Here is an 18,647-nt window from a genome sequence, read left to right as displayed (position 1 = left end):
TTGCGTTTTAATAGGGTACGTCAAGAGAATGTACACTAAGAAGGGATTTTTCGAAATTCCTTCCCGTGGGGAGTGTTATACATTTGTAATAGATACATTTTGAGCTACAGCAACGCGTTGCCGGGTACAACTAGTTATATACATGTGGGTGGTGAGAAGCTGGCCTGACGTATTCGAATTCGATCTCAGGATACTAGTTTCACTTGTCCTTAATCATTTAACTGGAAAACAAGAATACAATATAGTTTACAAAGTACTTTTTGTTAATATATTCCAAGAGGCAGTTAATTTAAAAGTATTTACGCAAAATGGTACCCCTCAAGCAATTGCTAGAACGAAAGTAGTCCATAAAGTACCATTGAAAACATGATACCAGTAAATAATAAGTTAACTCCTTTTTTCGTTTTATTTTAGCATTACTTTAGTAGATATATAATATTACTTTAGTAGATGTATAATAATTACAGTGGAACCTGTTTAACCGGGATAACGCGAAGTCATTTTCTTTCCCCGATCGTCCAACATACAGATTCACAAGTTAAATCAAACTGTTTAAGTCTAAATCCGAATTTTCTTTCCTCGAATTAACAAGATTTTACTGTATAAAACAAGTGAAATGAAATAAATAAAATATTTGATATAGAACCGTCTGTAAGCGTTCAGAATATAAATGGCCACCGAACAACAAAATATATATTAAACTGTTTATCTTTATTTCTTAGTTATTAAGAAATGTTAATGAAATATATAGTACTAATGTATAGGCCTAAACGTATAAAATAAACGTGAAAAATTATATAGAAAAAATTTTAATACGGATAACATCTAAAGTCCATTGCTCAGTTCTCTGTCAAGGAAAAGAGAATGAGGAAAGGAAGAAGGAAAGAGGAGGGAATTCCACCTTTCTAAATTAAGGAAAGGTCAGAAAAGATATCTAATTAGGCTGCAATTTGAAAAAATTGTAGACCTATAAATTCCCACTGTCGTCCGTCCCTCTGCCTTAATCTCAGAAATGAGTTATATAGATAAAAGCTGAAAACAGATATGGAAAGCTTAGGACACAAGGCTCCGATTAATTAACTGAATATAAACCTGTGATGCAAACCGAATTTCCGAAACCGAAATCCAAAATTTCCCCTGTGAGGAATTAGATAGATGACGGCATGACTCTGTTACTAACAGGAAAAGTATGATGTACTGATATGGGCAAGCCACGAGTCAGCCTGTTAGATGAAAGGGATAGGAGATACGTAGATGTTGACACGTAGATCTGATGATCTCTTTTGGTTGTTTTGTTCTTTTTACATTTTAAAAGCATTTTTATACTATCTTTATTATCATAATTTTAACATTTTACTTTTTTCATACAAATTTTATTACTGTAATTAATGTGTCAACTCCCACTTGTTTCCTTTCATCCCTTTCATGTGAAATAGATCTTTCCAGCTCAGGCTGACTCGTGTCTACTCTTTCTCTGCCCGGACTATATTAATGACAAAACGTTTAAGGATATGTTATATATACTACGTTTTAACATGATTATAGAAAATATGATTTTTAGTTAATTCTATATTAGTTTACATTGTTCCAGATAAGGGAGGTTAAAATTGTAAAAAAATATTGATTTGCTTATGTATTGAAGTTATATAGTATATATAATAATATAATGATGATCTACTCACGAACAGGAAACACGACAATCACAAGTCTCAAAATTTAGAGAAGACATTTCTTCAAATACTTTATCAAGGCAACACACTGAAAATATAATATACATTTATTTATAAATTGAAAGTTTTGCAAAAACACTTCTATAAATATTTATAACTGTTTATTACTATCTTGAATGGTGGTTGAATAAAGAATATCTTCAGCTAGATTAATTGGCAAAATGCAAATTTGAAATACATTTAAGTATTCGTATATTCATTATGCTATAAATATTACTGTAGCAGATATTTTTAAAATATTATCTTAAGAATATAAGAACATTTAAAAGTAGTAGAAAGGCAGAAATTGTTTCTAGTTTTCCATTATAAAATTTATAATAATAACTTATAAATACTGCTATTTAAGCCTTATAAAACAGTAAGTAAGCATATGCTGCTTTTATTCATTTTATTAAAATTTGACAATTTTTTGGTTTTTCTGAAATTCTTTTTAGGAGGGACTCGCCTTCCATTGCACCTCGTTTATTAAATGTTTTCCCTCGCTCTCTCCGCTCTGTGGGCACTTATGCCAAAGACATAAATGGGCACAGGGCGTTTCCATCATTATGGTCGAATTCAATGAGCCTTTTAGTATATTCATTATTGGTTCGGCCAGATCCACAGTGGGGCCGCCGAGTGGCAAGGGATGAGACCAACCATATTAGGGACAAACTACCTTAAAAAATTTCTGGGGATTTTCGACCGCTTGAATTCAATCTTGGATCGCCCAGAATCCCAGACCACTAAGGCTGGAGCTTCGGCCATCCGGCTATCTATTAAATGCTTTATACCCGTTGATTTAAACAATGAAACAATAACCTTTGATTATTTTATGTTGTTTTATTAATATCATTTTCAATTTAAAAGAGAATATTAAAAATAGAAGTTTGAAACAAAGAAAAGAATCTTTGTTTCATATTCATTTGCATATAAAAATATTATATTATCATTTTAGATTTAGTTTTATTGCTTGATTTTATAACTTAAAATAATAACTTTCAAGTGTTAAAGTTTCGATTTATATAGAACAGAATATGAACTTAATAAATAATACGTTATGAGGATTATACTCAGATAAACAATTGGATTTCTGGAAGCACCTTCCATATGGTTATCTGGACGGCAGTTCTTAAGAAAACAATGTATCATTAACATAAAGTTTCGTAATAAAATACTAAACCTTCTTCGTTATTTTCTAAATCGCATTTCTGTCTTTTCTTTTTGAAAATGAGAGTTGGATCGGTACAATTACATCTCTGAATATTGAGATCTTGCAGACAATGAATTATGCAATCCTAAATATTAAAATACAATTCATTTATATAAAATACTAATATAATTTTATTATTATTGTCAGTATTAATCTGTTTTAAATTATAAAAAAATAGATAATTCTTGTGCAGGAAATGAGAATATTAAAAGAAAATTTTCTGCACAACTTTTTAATTAATATTTAAGGAGGGAAAAAACTCAAACTGAAAATTTAATGACAAGATATTAACTTTTATTAATTTAATATAGCTAAATTAAAGTAAATTTTTATGCTATTCACTGTACCTTTTCGTTTAAAATTGATACATTTCTGATGGTTTGTTTCTTATAATCTTTGCATCTATCTTTATACGGGAAAGGCAGTCTCTTTGTTGTTTGCTAATAAGAAATAAAGTTTCTAAAGTAAACAACAATTCTATTTTTATTTAACCATTCATATTTTCCCACCTTATTAATAGCAATGGAGGTTTCGACTCCAGGTAGAATGTTAATTCCTTCACCTTCTGTATCCGGAAATTCGTCTGGAGAATGAATAACAATCCTGGCTCCAACAGATTTCGTTTTGTCAAAATATTCTTCTAGTTCTAAATTTAACACTAGAGTTAAACCTGTAAATATAAGTAATAAATAGCGTTTCATTTTTATATAATTTTACACATTTTTATTTATTTAAATAGTGTTTACCGCTCAGAGTGCCGATATTTCGAGACACGCGAACAGAAGAAACATTCATATTTTGACTAGTCGTGTTTCTACCATTAAATGTATAACACGGCCCATGTCTTGGTTTGACAACCATTTGGAAGTTACTGAGGAACAGATGTAAAAATTAGTTACAAAATAACATGAGATATTCGTTATAGACATTCTACAATACTATGGTAAAGTCCTTCCTCAGTTGGCCACACCCGTGAGACTTGGCCCAATGGTAATGTCACAACCTACTTTAATTCTTTCTATGCATGATCTGCTATGACGTCATTAATTCATTAATGAAAGCTCACCCACCCACTGCGAAGGGACTTTACAATCGAACTGTATTTTATTTAAAATAATAATAATAATAATAATTAACGATTACAAAAATTATTTGCTGATTTTTACTTATAAATAGAATAATATCGTTAAATTCTCTTCATACAATTTATATATGTTTGCATAAAAATGGAAAGCAATGAGTTTGTTGCTTGGTAAAGTCTGTTTAATACGGCTAGATAAGTAAACTAATGACTTAATCTGCTTCAAATGAAACGGCTTATGTCATTGGTATGCTCGTCCCGCTGTGTTAAAGACAAATTATAAGGCAATGCGACCAATTAATTACTCAAATAAAGAAATCTGTTTGACGTTAAAAGACGAAGACATAATGAAGTTTTCTTTTTGATGTCCAAGGGATCCTCTGACCGTTTTGTTCAATGAAAAGTACGTATTATAGAAATCATTTTGGTTATTTTCATTTCTGGACTTTTGCTCAACTGCGTCACACTGAGATGTAAATTTTCTAAACTGAAATCATCAAAGAGAAATGAATACTAATTGTTATAGTTTAATAAATTGAATTACATTATGTAAAACTATTAAACTCGTTATAAATTCTATAACTAATCACAAATTAATTTTTATTTTGATTAAAAGACTTAATAAATACTTACTGGAATAAAGAAACCTCTTGCAGCAGAAGGCAGAAAAGGACTATCAAATGCACTCTCAATCGTAATAGTTTTTACAAATCTTTTTTGATATTCACTTTTTCTCACGCTAAAATTTAAAAAGGAAAATGTTTTTCAATAAAATTTAATTCTCTGGCTAAAAGTGTGATAGTTCCCTTAATATGTAGAGCCTAAGTGTAGTCTATTGCGTAGAGTCCTGATTTGACATGGACCTATAAATCGATTTCTAGATTTGTGTATAAATTTTAAATATATTTGAGTAAGTTTAAGCGGAGAATAGGATCATTCGCAGCTTTTTTAATAGATCTAGCGGTAAATAGAAAGTAAATCATTGACTTTTCTTGGCGGTTCTACGTGCATATGGTCAGAAATGTTATTAATCAGACACTGCTTGTATACATTACAATATACATATTGTCTTTGTCTATTGTTATTTTACTTATAAAGTTTATTGTGTAAAGGATCTCAACATCTTCAGACAACAAACAATCCTTTTATTAGGGCTACTCTGTTATTTAGAGGATCAACAACATATATATGATATTGTAATAATTATAATAAGCTTTAAGTCTTAATTGCTTTTAGGTAGTAGACATAAGACATATCGTTATTTTTGAGACATAAAATTCTACTCAAATGAAAATAATATATTTATCAAATAAAGAAAACTATTTTTAATTGACTAATTCAGCCTAGATCTGTACGAATTTGTCATTTTTAACAAACAAATTATAATTATTAAAGTTTTATTTTAATATGAATTTATACTGTGTGAGATATGATTTCTGTAATTTTAACTGAATCTCTATCCTCTCTTTTAACTTTATTAATTTAATCGTAATTAAATAAATAGGCTACATATAAATACTAATGGTTCCCCATTAGATATTTATGTATATTTAGGGTGGAGTCTTCCAAAAAAAAATATTAGATTATTCTAGGGTCGTCGACCTAGATACGAATAAAGATAATTAAATTAGATTATTAAAAGTTCACAGTATCAACAGATAAAAATCAATCAGAAACGTTCATTTTGAAAGATATTACGATCTTTCGATTGAATTTTTAATCATTTTAATCGATTGAAAATCGAACCCTGTCCCGATTTTCTCGATCTAGAAAAAGTTGGGACCCGGAATCGATTCTGGGATCGAAAAATTCCAGGATTATTTTCATGGACTGCCCGTGTACGGATATGTCGTGCTTGCGTCTCACCACCCTGTTGACTCAAGGTGGGTATTGCCGTGATGAGTATGGAAAAAAAAGTCCTACAGGGTAGAGAGAGTTTTATAAACTAAAAATAAACAACTGGTAAGTCGTATTCTATATTTTGTTTATGCAAGAAATAAAGAGAGAAAAACATTGTAAGTAATACTACATACCTATTCAGATTGCAAACAGTGACAGCTGGAAATTCCAGTGCACCCTTATTCTCTATCTCTAGATTAACAACGACGGGATACTTATAAAATTCTCGCATAAACTTATGAGATTCTATGGCACAAAACGTCAATCCGGTCACCAAAACTGCTAACCACAGTAATTTTCGAACGATACTTCGTGATTTAGTAATCTGAGAAAGGCCAATGACCGAAGAAGAACCGAGAAATTTCTCAAAGATTGATGTATTTTTATCTTTTTCCGATGGTTCTTGCATGATTTCGTTTCTTCTCATAAACTATCCTATAACTCGTCCGACAACAAAACATATAGATTATAGCTCTAGTCGCACCTATTTTGTAGCGAAATCTATCTACAAATTTAATTATTTTCTCTCTTTTATATACTTACAAATAATGTAAATGTTTAATATGTTTATCTTTCCGGAAATGTTTCCTATGAGATTTGAACTCATCAGTCTATTGGATTTTTATGTTCTTTGTATGTGTTTATAATTATTATACTTAATACTGTATTTTGTTTCTAAAATCCGTTTTAGAAATATTATTATTTATATGAAAATATATCAGACATCANTTGAGCCACAGCAACGCTTTGCCGGGTACAACAAGTTATATACATTTGGGTGATGAAAAGCTGGCCTGACATATTCGAATTCGATCTCAGGATACTAGTTTCAATTGTCGCTTAATCATTTAACTGGAAAACAAGAATACAATTTAGTTTACAAAGTACTTTTTGTTAATATGTTTCAAGAGGCAGTTAATTTAAAAGTATTTACGCAAAATGGTATCCCTCAAGCAATTGCTAGAACGAAAGTAGTCCATAAAGTACCATTGAAAACATGATACCAGTAAATAATAAGTTAACTCCTTTTTTCGTTTTATTTTAGCATTACTTTAGTAGATATATAATATTACTTTAGTAGATGTATAATAATTACAGTGGAACCTGTTTAACCGGGATAACGCGAAGTCATTTTCTTTCCCCGATCGTCCAACATACAGATTCACATGTTAAATCAAACTGTTTAAGTCTAAATCCGAATTTTCTTTCCTCGAATTGACAAGATTTTACTGTATAAAACAAGTGAAATAAAATAAACAAAATATTTGGTATAGAACCGTCTGTAAGCGTTCAGAATATAAATGGCCACCGAACAACAAAATATATATTAAACTGTTTATCTTTATTTCTTAGTTATTAAGAAATGTTAATGAAATATATAATACTAATATATAAACGTATAAAATAAACGTGAAAAATTATATAGAAAAAATTTTAATACGGATAACATCTAAAGTCCATTGCTCAGTTCTCTGTCAAGGAAAAGAGAATGAGGAAAGGAAGAAGGAAACAGGAGGGAATTCCACCTTTCTAAATTAAAGAAAGGTCAGGAAAGATATCTAATTAGGCTGCAATTAGACCTATAAATTCCCACTGTCATCCGTCCCTCTGCCTTAAGTAGGAAAAAAACATAAAACTTTATTTTTCAGTACAATACAATTTACAAAGACAAAAGTACGTATATCGTAACATTAGGAAAAAACTAGATCGAAACAAACAAAGTCAACTAATTTAAATAAATTCAGTTCATTATACAACTGTCGATGCGCTTGCCTTCATCAGTTTCCTCAAACAAAATTAATCCTGTAAATATTTTATGCGCCATTACTATTCGAATGATATAACATTATATCAATCCTGAATTTTACATATATTTGTAATTACAGTTACAAATTAAATAAAAAAAAAATATATTCGGTATAAACTCTAGGCCGTAATAATCAAAACAAAATTGTTATAGTATAAATTTTTCAAATATTTTCTGATCTAGTAATACGTGATACTTTTTTCATATTAGTCTAGTCATATTCTACGTATACTTTCTATATTCACATCTATTTAGTTTCATCTAATTACACTCAAAATGTAAAAAAAAAAAATCTACCAACAAATTAATTTCCTAATAAATGGAGTACAGTCGACCCCCCTATAACACTTTTGATTATTCCGTTTTATATGAATTCCATGTTGTACGAGTCACTTAGATTTTACAAATACGTGTGCCGGGTTGTGAACGGATCACGCATTTGTAAAATCTAAGTGACTCGTACAACATGGAATTCATATAAAACGGAATAATCAAGTGTGTTATGTACTTGCTAATTGAACTTGTATTCTTCTTAAACGTTGTTTTACGTAATAGCATTATTAGAATAGACATGTCTAAATAACAAGCGTATAAACACTAAAAAACATAGATGTTTCGAAATTAGGGCTAGATAATTATTTGCACAAATAAATTAGTAAGCATATAATACATACTCTCACTTATATCCAAAGATCAGTTCTCGCTAATTGTCGAAAATAAATTATTTTTCAACTTTTCTTCCTATAGCATATTCTCAAACACGTTCTAAATTTACTGCAAAATTTCCACCTTATATCCATTAAAAACAGCGCACCAAATAAAAATTTATCGCAGTAAACTTCGGAAGATAACGAGAAACACCAAGGAAACAGTAAACTGAACTCCACGAAATCTGGCGCCAACTGATGCATATGGGATAGACTGAAAATACTCCTCACGTGACAAAAAGATAAATTTTTCTGAATAAATGCTAAAAGTTTTGAAAAATCCTTCCATAAAACCCGATGAATTTAATTAATACACAATAACTAAATCTGTTTAATAAAGATTAATAATTTACCATTATAATTATGCAAATTACATATAAAAATATCACTGCGCAAAATCTAACGCCAATCATGGGATGACTGTAACGTCACGTGATAATTGAAACTTTCCTGCTAAACACTAAAAATTTTATATAATTATTTTACTAATCNTATCAACTTTTTTCTACTTGGTTGTTGCGCGAGGCCCCTCCAAGAGCGAGGCCCCGGGCGATTGTCCTGCTCGCCACCCCCTAAGGCCGCCACTGTTTCCGGGTTTTCCTTAGGTTGGTAATTGGTAACACCTAAATAAGGGCTTGTTTTTAGAAGAAAGTCCTTCCGGGAGCCATCCCCCTCTCGGCAGATTGCCCACGTGTCGCGTTGCTGTAAACAAATAAACCAAACCAAATCATTGTTCAGCTATGAACAATGTGTTCTGACTGCAACTGCTCATCATTTATGCTTCGTAATACAGTGTAATACGATTCTTTAAGTCTGTCAAAGTTGCAACATTTCCGTGATAAACCATAGCCTATTCTTTAAACGAACCAACAACCAGAAACAATACGAATTCAGATTTTTCATTGCCAATATTTTTAATATTATAATAACAAATTAAAATATCACTTTAATTAAGGTTGATTTTTGTTATTTACTGTATTTTCTTTCGTGTATTTTCTGTTCCCTAGCAGAAAATTTTCAACTGAATTTTCTTTGAAGAATCCTTTTGCACATCCTTTGTTTAGTCTATCTATATACAAATTTTGGTGTCATTCTATCGGTTGCAGCTACAGAGTGCTTCGAATAGAGAAAATTTAATTATAACCTTTCCGTATATTGCGTATATCGATAGATACATCCAGTGATAAGGAATAAAAATTGGTTTTTATTTCGATTTTAAAAAATAAAATAAACTTTTATACTGAGGAAAACCCTCACCATTTGCCAGGGCCAGTTGGTCCTACCATTTGCACTGCTTGAGGATTCACCCAACTGTACCAATTAATTAAATCAAATTAAATATATAACAAGGAAATTATTTCCTTAAATTAAGCCCACTGTCGATTATCTTCTTAAGAACATAATTATTTGAGAAATTCTCTAATTAATACATTTTAAATTTCATATTGAAAAGGAATCTTCAAAATAATACAGGCCTATACGTTCTAATTGAAATGAAGATCTTTATATTTCGTTTAAAAATAACACAAAATCACAACTTTACCATTTAAATTATTTATTTTAATTACTACTTGAACTTAAATATAATTTATTTGCATTACTTCAGATTCAGTAATATTGTCAAAATTCAATAAAAAATTGCAAATACAGTACACAATGAATAAAATCTTTTTGTGTATCATTCTATAAGTTTATAGTGTAGCCTAATTGTCTACGCTATAAACTGAAAGAAATAATGCTTACATAATTGTTAACACGCACAGCTTATCTGTACAAAATTCAATAGATTGTTATTTTGAGAGAATGTTATCGTTGCGAACTTGCATTATGAATATATCATTTTTTTCTTTCTTTACTCGATGGCTTCCAACGTATTTAACGACGGCATAACGAATTAATAACGCTATAGTTTCAATACAATCGAAAATTGCTGGAAGGGAGATTCCTAACCACAAGCCAAGCTGTCCTCCCAAATGACTGTACCATTCGCTATTCTAGAAAGATTTCAAGAAAATATTAAAATACGAGTATAAATGTAAAATTTTTCAAATTATAAATAATTATTGAATAATTTTTACCTGATAAACTGGTCTTTGAGCGTAAATAGTCTCTTCCAAACTGGCGTAATAAACGTTCAATTTGGCATATGTATTCCTAAGATCAAATTGCAAAATATCATCATAAATTTATTCGATTGAATGAAATTGTACGAAATTATAAGTGAAAAATTGCTTACCGAAATGAGGAATAGTTTAATTCATAATTTCCGAAATTGTGCTGGAAATAAAACACTTTTTTAATAATTTGAAANTTAAATTAAAAAATTTTAATTATAATTATAAAATATATTTTATTCTACAAGGTCCACAACCATAGGAATTATGTTGCGCTTTGTTTATTCTTGTCTGAATGCAATTTTTAAACTATTCAGCAAATTTATGCTGAATGTGGGTCCCCACCCTTAAAATAACTTGAATTCATTTCTCTTTACTTAATATCATGCTTTATCTGTAAAAGAATAAACAAACTCTTGTGATTCCAGACTTATGGAACATCACTGACAAAACCAGGGAGTCCAGGTGATCCAAGCCTTTCCTTTATAGTAAAAAAGCTCATAAAAATGCTAAATATAGACAAAAAAATTTAATTGTGGAGGTAACTACTGACATAATAGTGTATATATATTAGATATTATCCATTATGCAAATAATAAAAGTAAAAGTTTATTAAAATGTGTAGTGGTTCATATTACATTATAACTTGGGCCCCCTTTATGTCAGATCTAGTTACACTACTGTGGAACCCAATGTATAATATCATCAATTTAAAATAAATATATATGATGATATGATAAGACTGGTTTAAATATTAGGCTAAAATTTGGCTAATTAATTTCATATCACTGCAAAAGTTTGGGTTCAAGTCCTGCTCTGAATCAATCTTTTCTTCTAGAATAGTTTAAATCAGGGTCAAGATACATCCCTAGCAATGAATGGAATTATGAAAAAGGTAAATGAACTCAAGGGATCAATTGAGAGTTGATGGAAAAATCAGATACTTATTGTACTTTTTTGAGAATTTCAAGTAATTTTCAAATAAGAATGACAACAATCGTGGAAAATTCATTCATTAACTGATTTAATAAATTTCTTAATATATTATGAAAAATCTTGGAAAATAATAAAAATTTTATGGGGGTCTAGTGAAAAAGGATATTTTCTACATGGAATCAATGAAAGAAAAATGTTGAGAACCCAAGGTCTAAATTAATGAATTTAATTCAAAAATTGATATAATTATTAAATTTAATACAAGATGGCAGCACAATCATCTACCTTTACCCAAATTATAGCAAAGTTGCAACCAAAGTTTTCATCTCTAAAATGTAAACATTGAATGTTGAGCATCGCTTACAAGATAGCAATGCTGAACGTTTGACATTCATGTTTTAGAGATGAAAACTTTGGCCGCAACCTCACTATTATCTATGAAATAATTAGCAAAGTTGTAACCCAAAAGTTAATTTAGACTTATTATTTGATCATTAGTATAATTCAGGCTTAGTTGTCTGTATGTATTATAAAAAAATTAAGACAGTCTTTCCACTGATTATATTAAGAATTAAGTTGGAAATTTTGTTTGCATATTGTAGCTGAAGTATGTGCCTCTTTCTGTTTCATATTTTCAAAAATTTTCTACAAGATGTGTCAAACTTCGTCCCTCACCACTCATGTTACCACATTGCAAGGTTGCCCGAATCCGATGAGTATGGAAAAAACGTTTTTTTGTGCTCACAGATAGAAAAAAATATATACAATATATGTATTGTAATTAAACTTAATTGAGTATATAACGTCATTGTTTAAAAATTTAAAATTAATAATCTTATGTGTACTCACGAACAGGAAATTGGACAATCACACATCTTGGAGATGTTTGAAAATGCTTCTTCAAATACTTCATCGAGACAACAAACTGCAATTACAATATAGAATATTTATACTTACATATTAAAAGCTTACAAAAATCTGTAAATGTTGATTGAATAGACTCGTTTGCCCGATAAAGCGGCATTAATAGGGGCATTACATTAATTTAAAACATTTTACAATACGGTACACTACATTAATTTATTATTACAGATATATGAAATTCATAAAATTAAATTGTATTTCTTATTATGTGTTAAGAATATTTTTAATATCATGTACTGGGTGTCAACATTTTAACATTTATCCAGAGGCAAAAGAGTTGTTTTCAGCATTGCAGGAATACATGCATATGGTGCATTAATTTCATTGCAATGTTTACAGTAAAATAACTAAATTCATTTCAAAACAGGAACACATGTAAATTAGGTAATTGTTCTACGGCAATACGTAAATTTCCCCTCCTTCTCTCCTCCTTTCCTCCCGAGTGTAAAGATAGTGGAAGGAAATGATTTTAAGAACATATAGCATAATTTACAAAGAATCTTTCACTGTAAAGGATATAAACATTGCATAAATTAATACAAAAAGTTACCTTTATTTTGCTATAGTACATATTCAAAACGCCTTTGTATTGGTCTTGGTGCAGCTAGAAAGCACTCTTGGAATCTACTTGTTGCTTCTTATACATTTCATCTCATTTATCCATAAACTATAATTATTTCACAGTAGTGTTCGTGAGCATAAGACATTGTCCCAGTGTTCTAACAATTAGCAGATTGCATAATGTTGCTATTCCATAAAGATGTCGATATCGTGTGGTACCATGTGATTCGGGTAGAACTGATTTGTTATTTGAAATCTTATGCTTACGTTTGAAAAATTTTCCGCGGAATTATCGCACGATTTACACGTGCCCTTTTTTGAGTGAGTTAATTTATTTTACTATAAACCATGGAATAGAACTAATTCATCATATGCATATATTCATGCAATATATAAAAGATTTCTCTTGCTCCTAGATGAATGTTAAAGTGTACTGTACATTGCTTATTAGCATCAAAATTTTAAGAAAATGATACATTATTAAAGTTTCCCAAACAAATGTCCAACCTTCTATTTCATTTTCCAAATTACATTTCTTCCTACTCTTTGTGAATATGAGAGTCGGATCGGTGCAGTTACATCTCTGCATACTTATATCTTGCAGGCACTGAATCACGCAATCCTAAATGTTAAATAGAATTTATTAATACATGAACTGTAAACAGTATAAAAACATAATTTCATTATTGTTGTTTTAAATACGTTTCAAAAATTTTAAAAAGTTTTGTTCATTTTGAGAGATCCGAATAAAGAATGAGAACGAAACATCGGTGATTTCATCAGCAGAAATAAACGATTTTGGCAATATGAAAGAATATTGGGAATGAACTTAGTTACAGAAGTTCAAGAGAGTGAAAAATTTCAGAAATTTTCGATAAAAGGCACAGGAGTTATCAATCTTCAAAGTGGGTGAAGAAAACTGTGTCTCCCACATACTAACATCCATACATACAGAAAAACCAACTCCCTCTGTCTTTGGCATTTCTCAACGTTTTAAGATCTCCTGATTCCAAAATGTAAAAATCTTGGAGAAGATCATTTTTGACCGATCGACATACTTTCCTTCTGTTATATATAACAGCCGAAAAAGTAAAAATAGCATTACACCAGGAGGTTAATCAAGACATCCTACTGTTAAACTTTTCATGTCTGGTCTCGATTTTCATTTAACTTCGTTCTCGAGCTTAACAAAGGATAGGGACTTCATTGGTCTGCAATCTGGAAATAGAGCCCAATGAAGAGATTCTGCATCAGAAATTTTGAATATTGGAATTGTGTTAATATTGTGTGAATAGGACATGAAATAAAACAAACTCTTCATATCTAATTTTATGTTCGCTCACAACTAAAATTGAAAGATAATATAAAATTAATATTAATGAACTAAAACAACTTCAACTAATTGAGACTTGATTATTATTACTTTTTATGCACTTTAACTAGTTGCACACCATAAAACATAAAATTCAAATACACGGTACATGATATAATCTCCATTAAAATCCGATAAACTTAAACTTCTATGCTTGATTCTAGATTTGAATCTATGATCTGTAAATTTAGGAAGATAGTATAATGTATTCTGAGGCTAAAGTAGCTATATATAATTAAACTACGCAAGTTATGGATATTTACAAGATATTTGTTTTATTTTGTACAACCCAAAAATAAGTTATCACATAGAACTTATATTATATTATACTTCACCTTTCCATTTAAAATTGCTGCACTCTGAGTAGTTTCTTTCTTATAATCTCTGCATCTATCTTTATACGGGAAAGGAAGTCTCTTTGTTGTTTTCTAAACAAAAAAAAAAAAAACATTTAAAAAGAGGAAAGGAAGAGGCAAAGAAAATTTTCAAAATAAATTACAGTTATATTTTACATAACTATTCATATTTTCCCACCTTATTAATAGCAATGGAGGTTTCAACTCCAGGTAGAATGTTAATTCCTTCACCTTCTGTATCGGGAAATTCGTCTGAAGAATGAATAACGATCCTGGCTCCAACAGATTGAGTTTTGTAAATATATTCTTCTAGCTCTAAATTTAACACTAGAGTTAAACCTGTAAATATAAGTAATGAATAACTTTTCATTTTTGTATAATTTTACACATTTTTATTTATTTAAATAGTGTTTACCGCTCAGAGTGCCGATATTTCGAGACACGCGAACAGAAGAAACATTCATATTTTGACTAGTCGTGTTTCTACCATTAAATGTATAACACGGCCCATGTCTTGGTTTGACAACCATTTGGAAGTTACTGAGGAACAGATGTAAAAATTAGTTACANATTCGTCTGAAGAATGAATAACGATCCTGGCTCCAACAGATTGAGTTTTGTAAATATATTCTTCTAGCTCTAAATTTAACACTAGAGTTAAACCTGTAAATATAAGTAATGAATAACTTTTCATTTTTGTATAATTTTACACATTTTTATTTATTTGAAAAGTGTTTACCGCTCAGAGTGCCGATATTTCGAGACAAGCGAACGGAAGAAACATTCATATTTTCACTAGTCGTGTTTCTACCATTAAATGTGTAACACGGACCATTTACCGGTTTGACAATCGTTTCGAAATCACTATCAAAATCCGTAAAAAAATTATGCAAAATTTGTTTTATTAAAATAAATAAAATATATTACATAAAGTAGAAAGAATAACTATTTAATTTTTAGTTTTAATAGCTTATATCTAGTTATAAGTCCTTAATAAACTACACTGCTAAAGAATGCATATTCTTCTAGGTTAAAGTAAATTTAGATTAAATATATCCAAGTCTAAATAATAGCGAATATAATGCAATAATTACTCAAGTACAGATACATCTTTTGTGTTGAAAGTTGAAGATGTAATGAAGTTTTCTTTTTGGTGCCCAATAGATTCTTTAATTTCTTCATTCAATGAAAAATACTGATTATAAAACTTGTCTTTGTTTTCATTTCTTGATTTTTTCTTTTCATCGCAAGAAGATATTAATTTTCTAAACTTCAGTCAATGGAATGAAAATTAATATTCATTACTTTCATTGTTATTAAGTTTTAATTTTCTTTATATTTTATCAATAATTATAAAGCTAAAACAATTATGATACGGTACATTAGGTAATATTTTATAAGAAAATCAAGAGAAACTTACTGGCACAGATATATCTTTAATTGATTCAATGACTGACAAAATATTTTCATATTTACTTTTCTTCACGCTGAATTTTTAAAAAATTAATGTATTTAAATTAATGTCAAATATAATATACAATACTTTATTTATTATTAATTGTATTCATAACACTAATTTTGAAAATACAGCTAATAATAAAAATAATAACAATTATTATTGGGCTGTAATTTGAAAAAATTATAGACTTATAAATTCCCACTGACTGTCCATCCTTACTTTTGAGAATAGTTAGATACATGAAAGTCAAGACCGGATATAGAAATTGTAGGGGCAGGAAGCCCCGATTAATCGTATACAAACTTCTGGTTTATAACGAAAGTCACGTTATTTCAATTCAAAACTTTCCGTAAAAGGAGTTAGATGACTAGCAGGAAAAGTATAATGTACAGGGACAAGCCACTAATAATTTGAGGTGGCGAGCATATATTTTAAATTAAATATATTAAAAATACGATTAAAAGTTGCAGCCTGAAATTGCGGCGTTGTCACAATAAATAATTGTTCGTCATTTATACATTTAATTTATTTTACTGTATCTACTTATAAGTTATCTTATAAGTAGATACAGTAACAGTAGCTTATAATGTTTTAAATTTCTATTTATTTGGATCAGATACAGAAAAAAACCTGTGTAAACAGGACCGAATATTTTTCCAGATTGGCAGGTTTCCGTTTTAAACTGGTTTTACTCTATATCTTAATTAAATATTCGTACTTAAAAGACGATACATAAAACATATTTTGATTAATATAACGTATTTACATTCTTAAAGTTCGTTCATTTCTTTCAATAACAAAGGAACGATTACTTTAATTTTATATATTCAATTTATAGAATATTTCTAATAATTTTAATCATAAACAAACATAATTTCTTATACTTTAAATTTTTAGATTTTTGAATATTTTTGTACATACCTATTCAGGTTGCAAACAGTGACAGCTGGAAATTCCAACTCGCCCTTATTCTCCATCTCTAGATTAACAACGACGGGATATTTATAAAATTCTCGCATAAATTTATGACATTCTATGGCACAGAATGTCAACCCTGTCACCAAAATTGCTAACCATAATAATTTTCGGAAGATGCTCTCTGATTTGAAGATCTGAGAGACACCAATCACTGAAGAAGAACTGAGATAATACTCGAAGATGGATGTACTTTTTTCTTTTTCTGGTGTTTCTTGCATAATTTCTTTCCTTTAAGCTAACCGATAACTGTTATGATGAATAAACACGGATCGTTATCCGAAATTTCCTCTATTTATAACAATTACACAATAGAAATTTAATTATTTTTACTCTTATTTATTATATTATAATTACAAAAGGTATAAATATGTAATAAATTCACTGTGGTGGAATGTTCCCATGAGATTTGAACTAATTAGTTTATTGTATAGTTGTGTACGTTCGTAATTATTTCAATACTTCTTGTTTTACTTATTTATAAGATGTAATCGCTTTACAAACTGATACCCCGAATTTTTTTCTTGTTTTGATAAGCATCCTCCGCATCGTTTTGCAATGGCGGGCATTCGAACCGACCAACAAATCGTGCCGCCAAACTAACCCGTTACAGGCAGTGTCTTCTCTGACCTGGTTCGCCACCGATGGCCACGTGACCTACTGTTGTCGCTGTTGAACGATGCTAACTCGATAGAGGGCGCTGTTTGCATCGTTAAGCAGCGCCCTTTATGGAGGCAGGGATTTTTTATACAACCAGGATAAGCAAAATCTCCATTAGGTCGTGCTGTAATTAATTAGAATGCAATATATACGCATATACACATGTGCAGTTAATATATGAGCCGTTTATTTTGAAAATGGGGCAAGTCCAATTTTTGTTATTGCGAGATATTTAAAGGTTCGCATTTCAATAAATTTAAAAATATTGGTAAGTGTTAATAGATATATTTTTAATATTTTGTGGTACCAGATAATGTAAGTTTATAATCCAATAGTGTTTACAGTGCTGACTAAAAAATGTAAGAGTTTCATTATAACTAAATGGACTTGCCTCACTTTCAAAATTAATGAATTATTGTAATCGTTCATTTAATTGGGAATTTTTTCGGTTGCATCAGCCTTTTTTTAATAATAAAAACGAAATACTATTCAAATTTTTATAAATATTTATTCATTTGATAAAAAGTGAAACAAAACAAAGAATATTCTAGTAGAAAATATAACATAACAAAAAAAATTCAGTTTTATTAAGAATTTCAATCAAATTATACATTTTCAGTTTATACGTAGGTATAACTAAATGAATTTTATTCAGGATTTAACATTTTAAAATATTCATGATGAACGGGAAGTATATATGATAATAAATCCATCGTGTCCTTGTATTTTTCAGATGTAATAGATCTCCTTTTTTCATACAGAAACGATAACTTTATATTTCCGAAATTACTTGGTCTTCCTCGTTGTGGTGACAAATCGATAATTTTAAATTCAGCATCTCGTTCTATCGAAGTTTTGTAGAACATTTTGTATGGTG

At 29.6% G+C, this 18,647-nt stretch overlaps 3 protein-coding genes across 3 annotated transcripts in view; all 3 read right to left on the bottom strand.

Annotated features, from left to right (window-relative positions):
* Positions 1-6,317, bottom strand: part of LOC111627554 (amiloride-sensitive sodium channel subunit alpha-like) — an 8,563-nt gene extending 2,246 nt beyond the window's left edge. Inside the window, exons 1-8 of the mRNA XM_023371153.1 lie at positions 6,034-6,317; positions 4,634-4,739; positions 4,306-4,487; positions 3,666-3,790; positions 3,429-3,589; positions 3,267-3,359; positions 2,890-3,004; positions 1,683-1,758 (exon numbers count right to left, since the gene is read on the bottom strand). Of these exons, the coding sequence (XP_023226921.1) occupies positions 1,683-1,758; positions 2,890-3,004; positions 3,267-3,359; positions 3,429-3,589; positions 3,666-3,790; positions 4,306-4,487; positions 4,634-4,739; positions 6,034-6,308 (1,133 nt within the window). The 5' untranslated portion in view covers positions 6,309-6,317. The remainder of the gene's footprint in view (positions 1-1,682; positions 1,759-2,889; positions 3,005-3,266; positions 3,360-3,428; positions 3,590-3,665; positions 3,791-4,305; positions 4,488-4,633; positions 4,740-6,033) is intronic.
* A 5,991-nt stretch (positions 6,318-12,308) lies between these two features.
* LOC111627553 (degenerin-like protein asic-1) lies at positions 12,309-15,140 on the bottom strand. The gene is made up of 5 exons (XM_023371152.1): positions 15,092-15,140; positions 14,855-15,015; positions 14,656-14,748; positions 13,456-13,570; positions 12,309-12,388 (listed from the first exon to the last, which is right to left on the bottom strand). The coding sequence occupies exons 1-5, from the start codon at positions 15,138-15,140 to the stop codon at positions 12,309-12,311; spliced, it is 498 nt and encodes a 165-aa protein (XP_023226920.1).
* LOC111627552 (acid-sensing ion channel 4-like) overlaps positions 15,137-18,647 on the bottom strand; it is a 17,313-nt gene continuing 13,802 nt past the window's right edge. The window contains exons 13-14 of the mRNA XM_023371151.1: positions 15,416-15,540; positions 15,137-15,339 (exon numbers count right to left, since the gene is read on the bottom strand). Of these exons, the coding sequence (XP_023226919.1) occupies positions 15,137-15,339; positions 15,416-15,540 (328 nt within the window). The remainder of the gene's footprint in view (positions 15,340-15,415; positions 15,541-18,647) is intronic.

The sequence above is a fragment of the Centruroides sculpturatus genome, unplaced genomic scaffold (assembly GCF_000671375.1).
Source record: "Centruroides sculpturatus isolate CEXI.00-Female unplaced genomic scaffold, Cexi_2.0 scaffold363, whole genome shotgun sequence".
Taxonomy (NCBI): domain Eukaryota; kingdom Metazoa; phylum Arthropoda; class Arachnida; order Scorpiones; family Buthidae; genus Centruroides; species Centruroides sculpturatus.
Note: the sequence above shows the minus strand (reverse complement) of the source record. Positions and strands in the feature narration are given on the sequence as shown.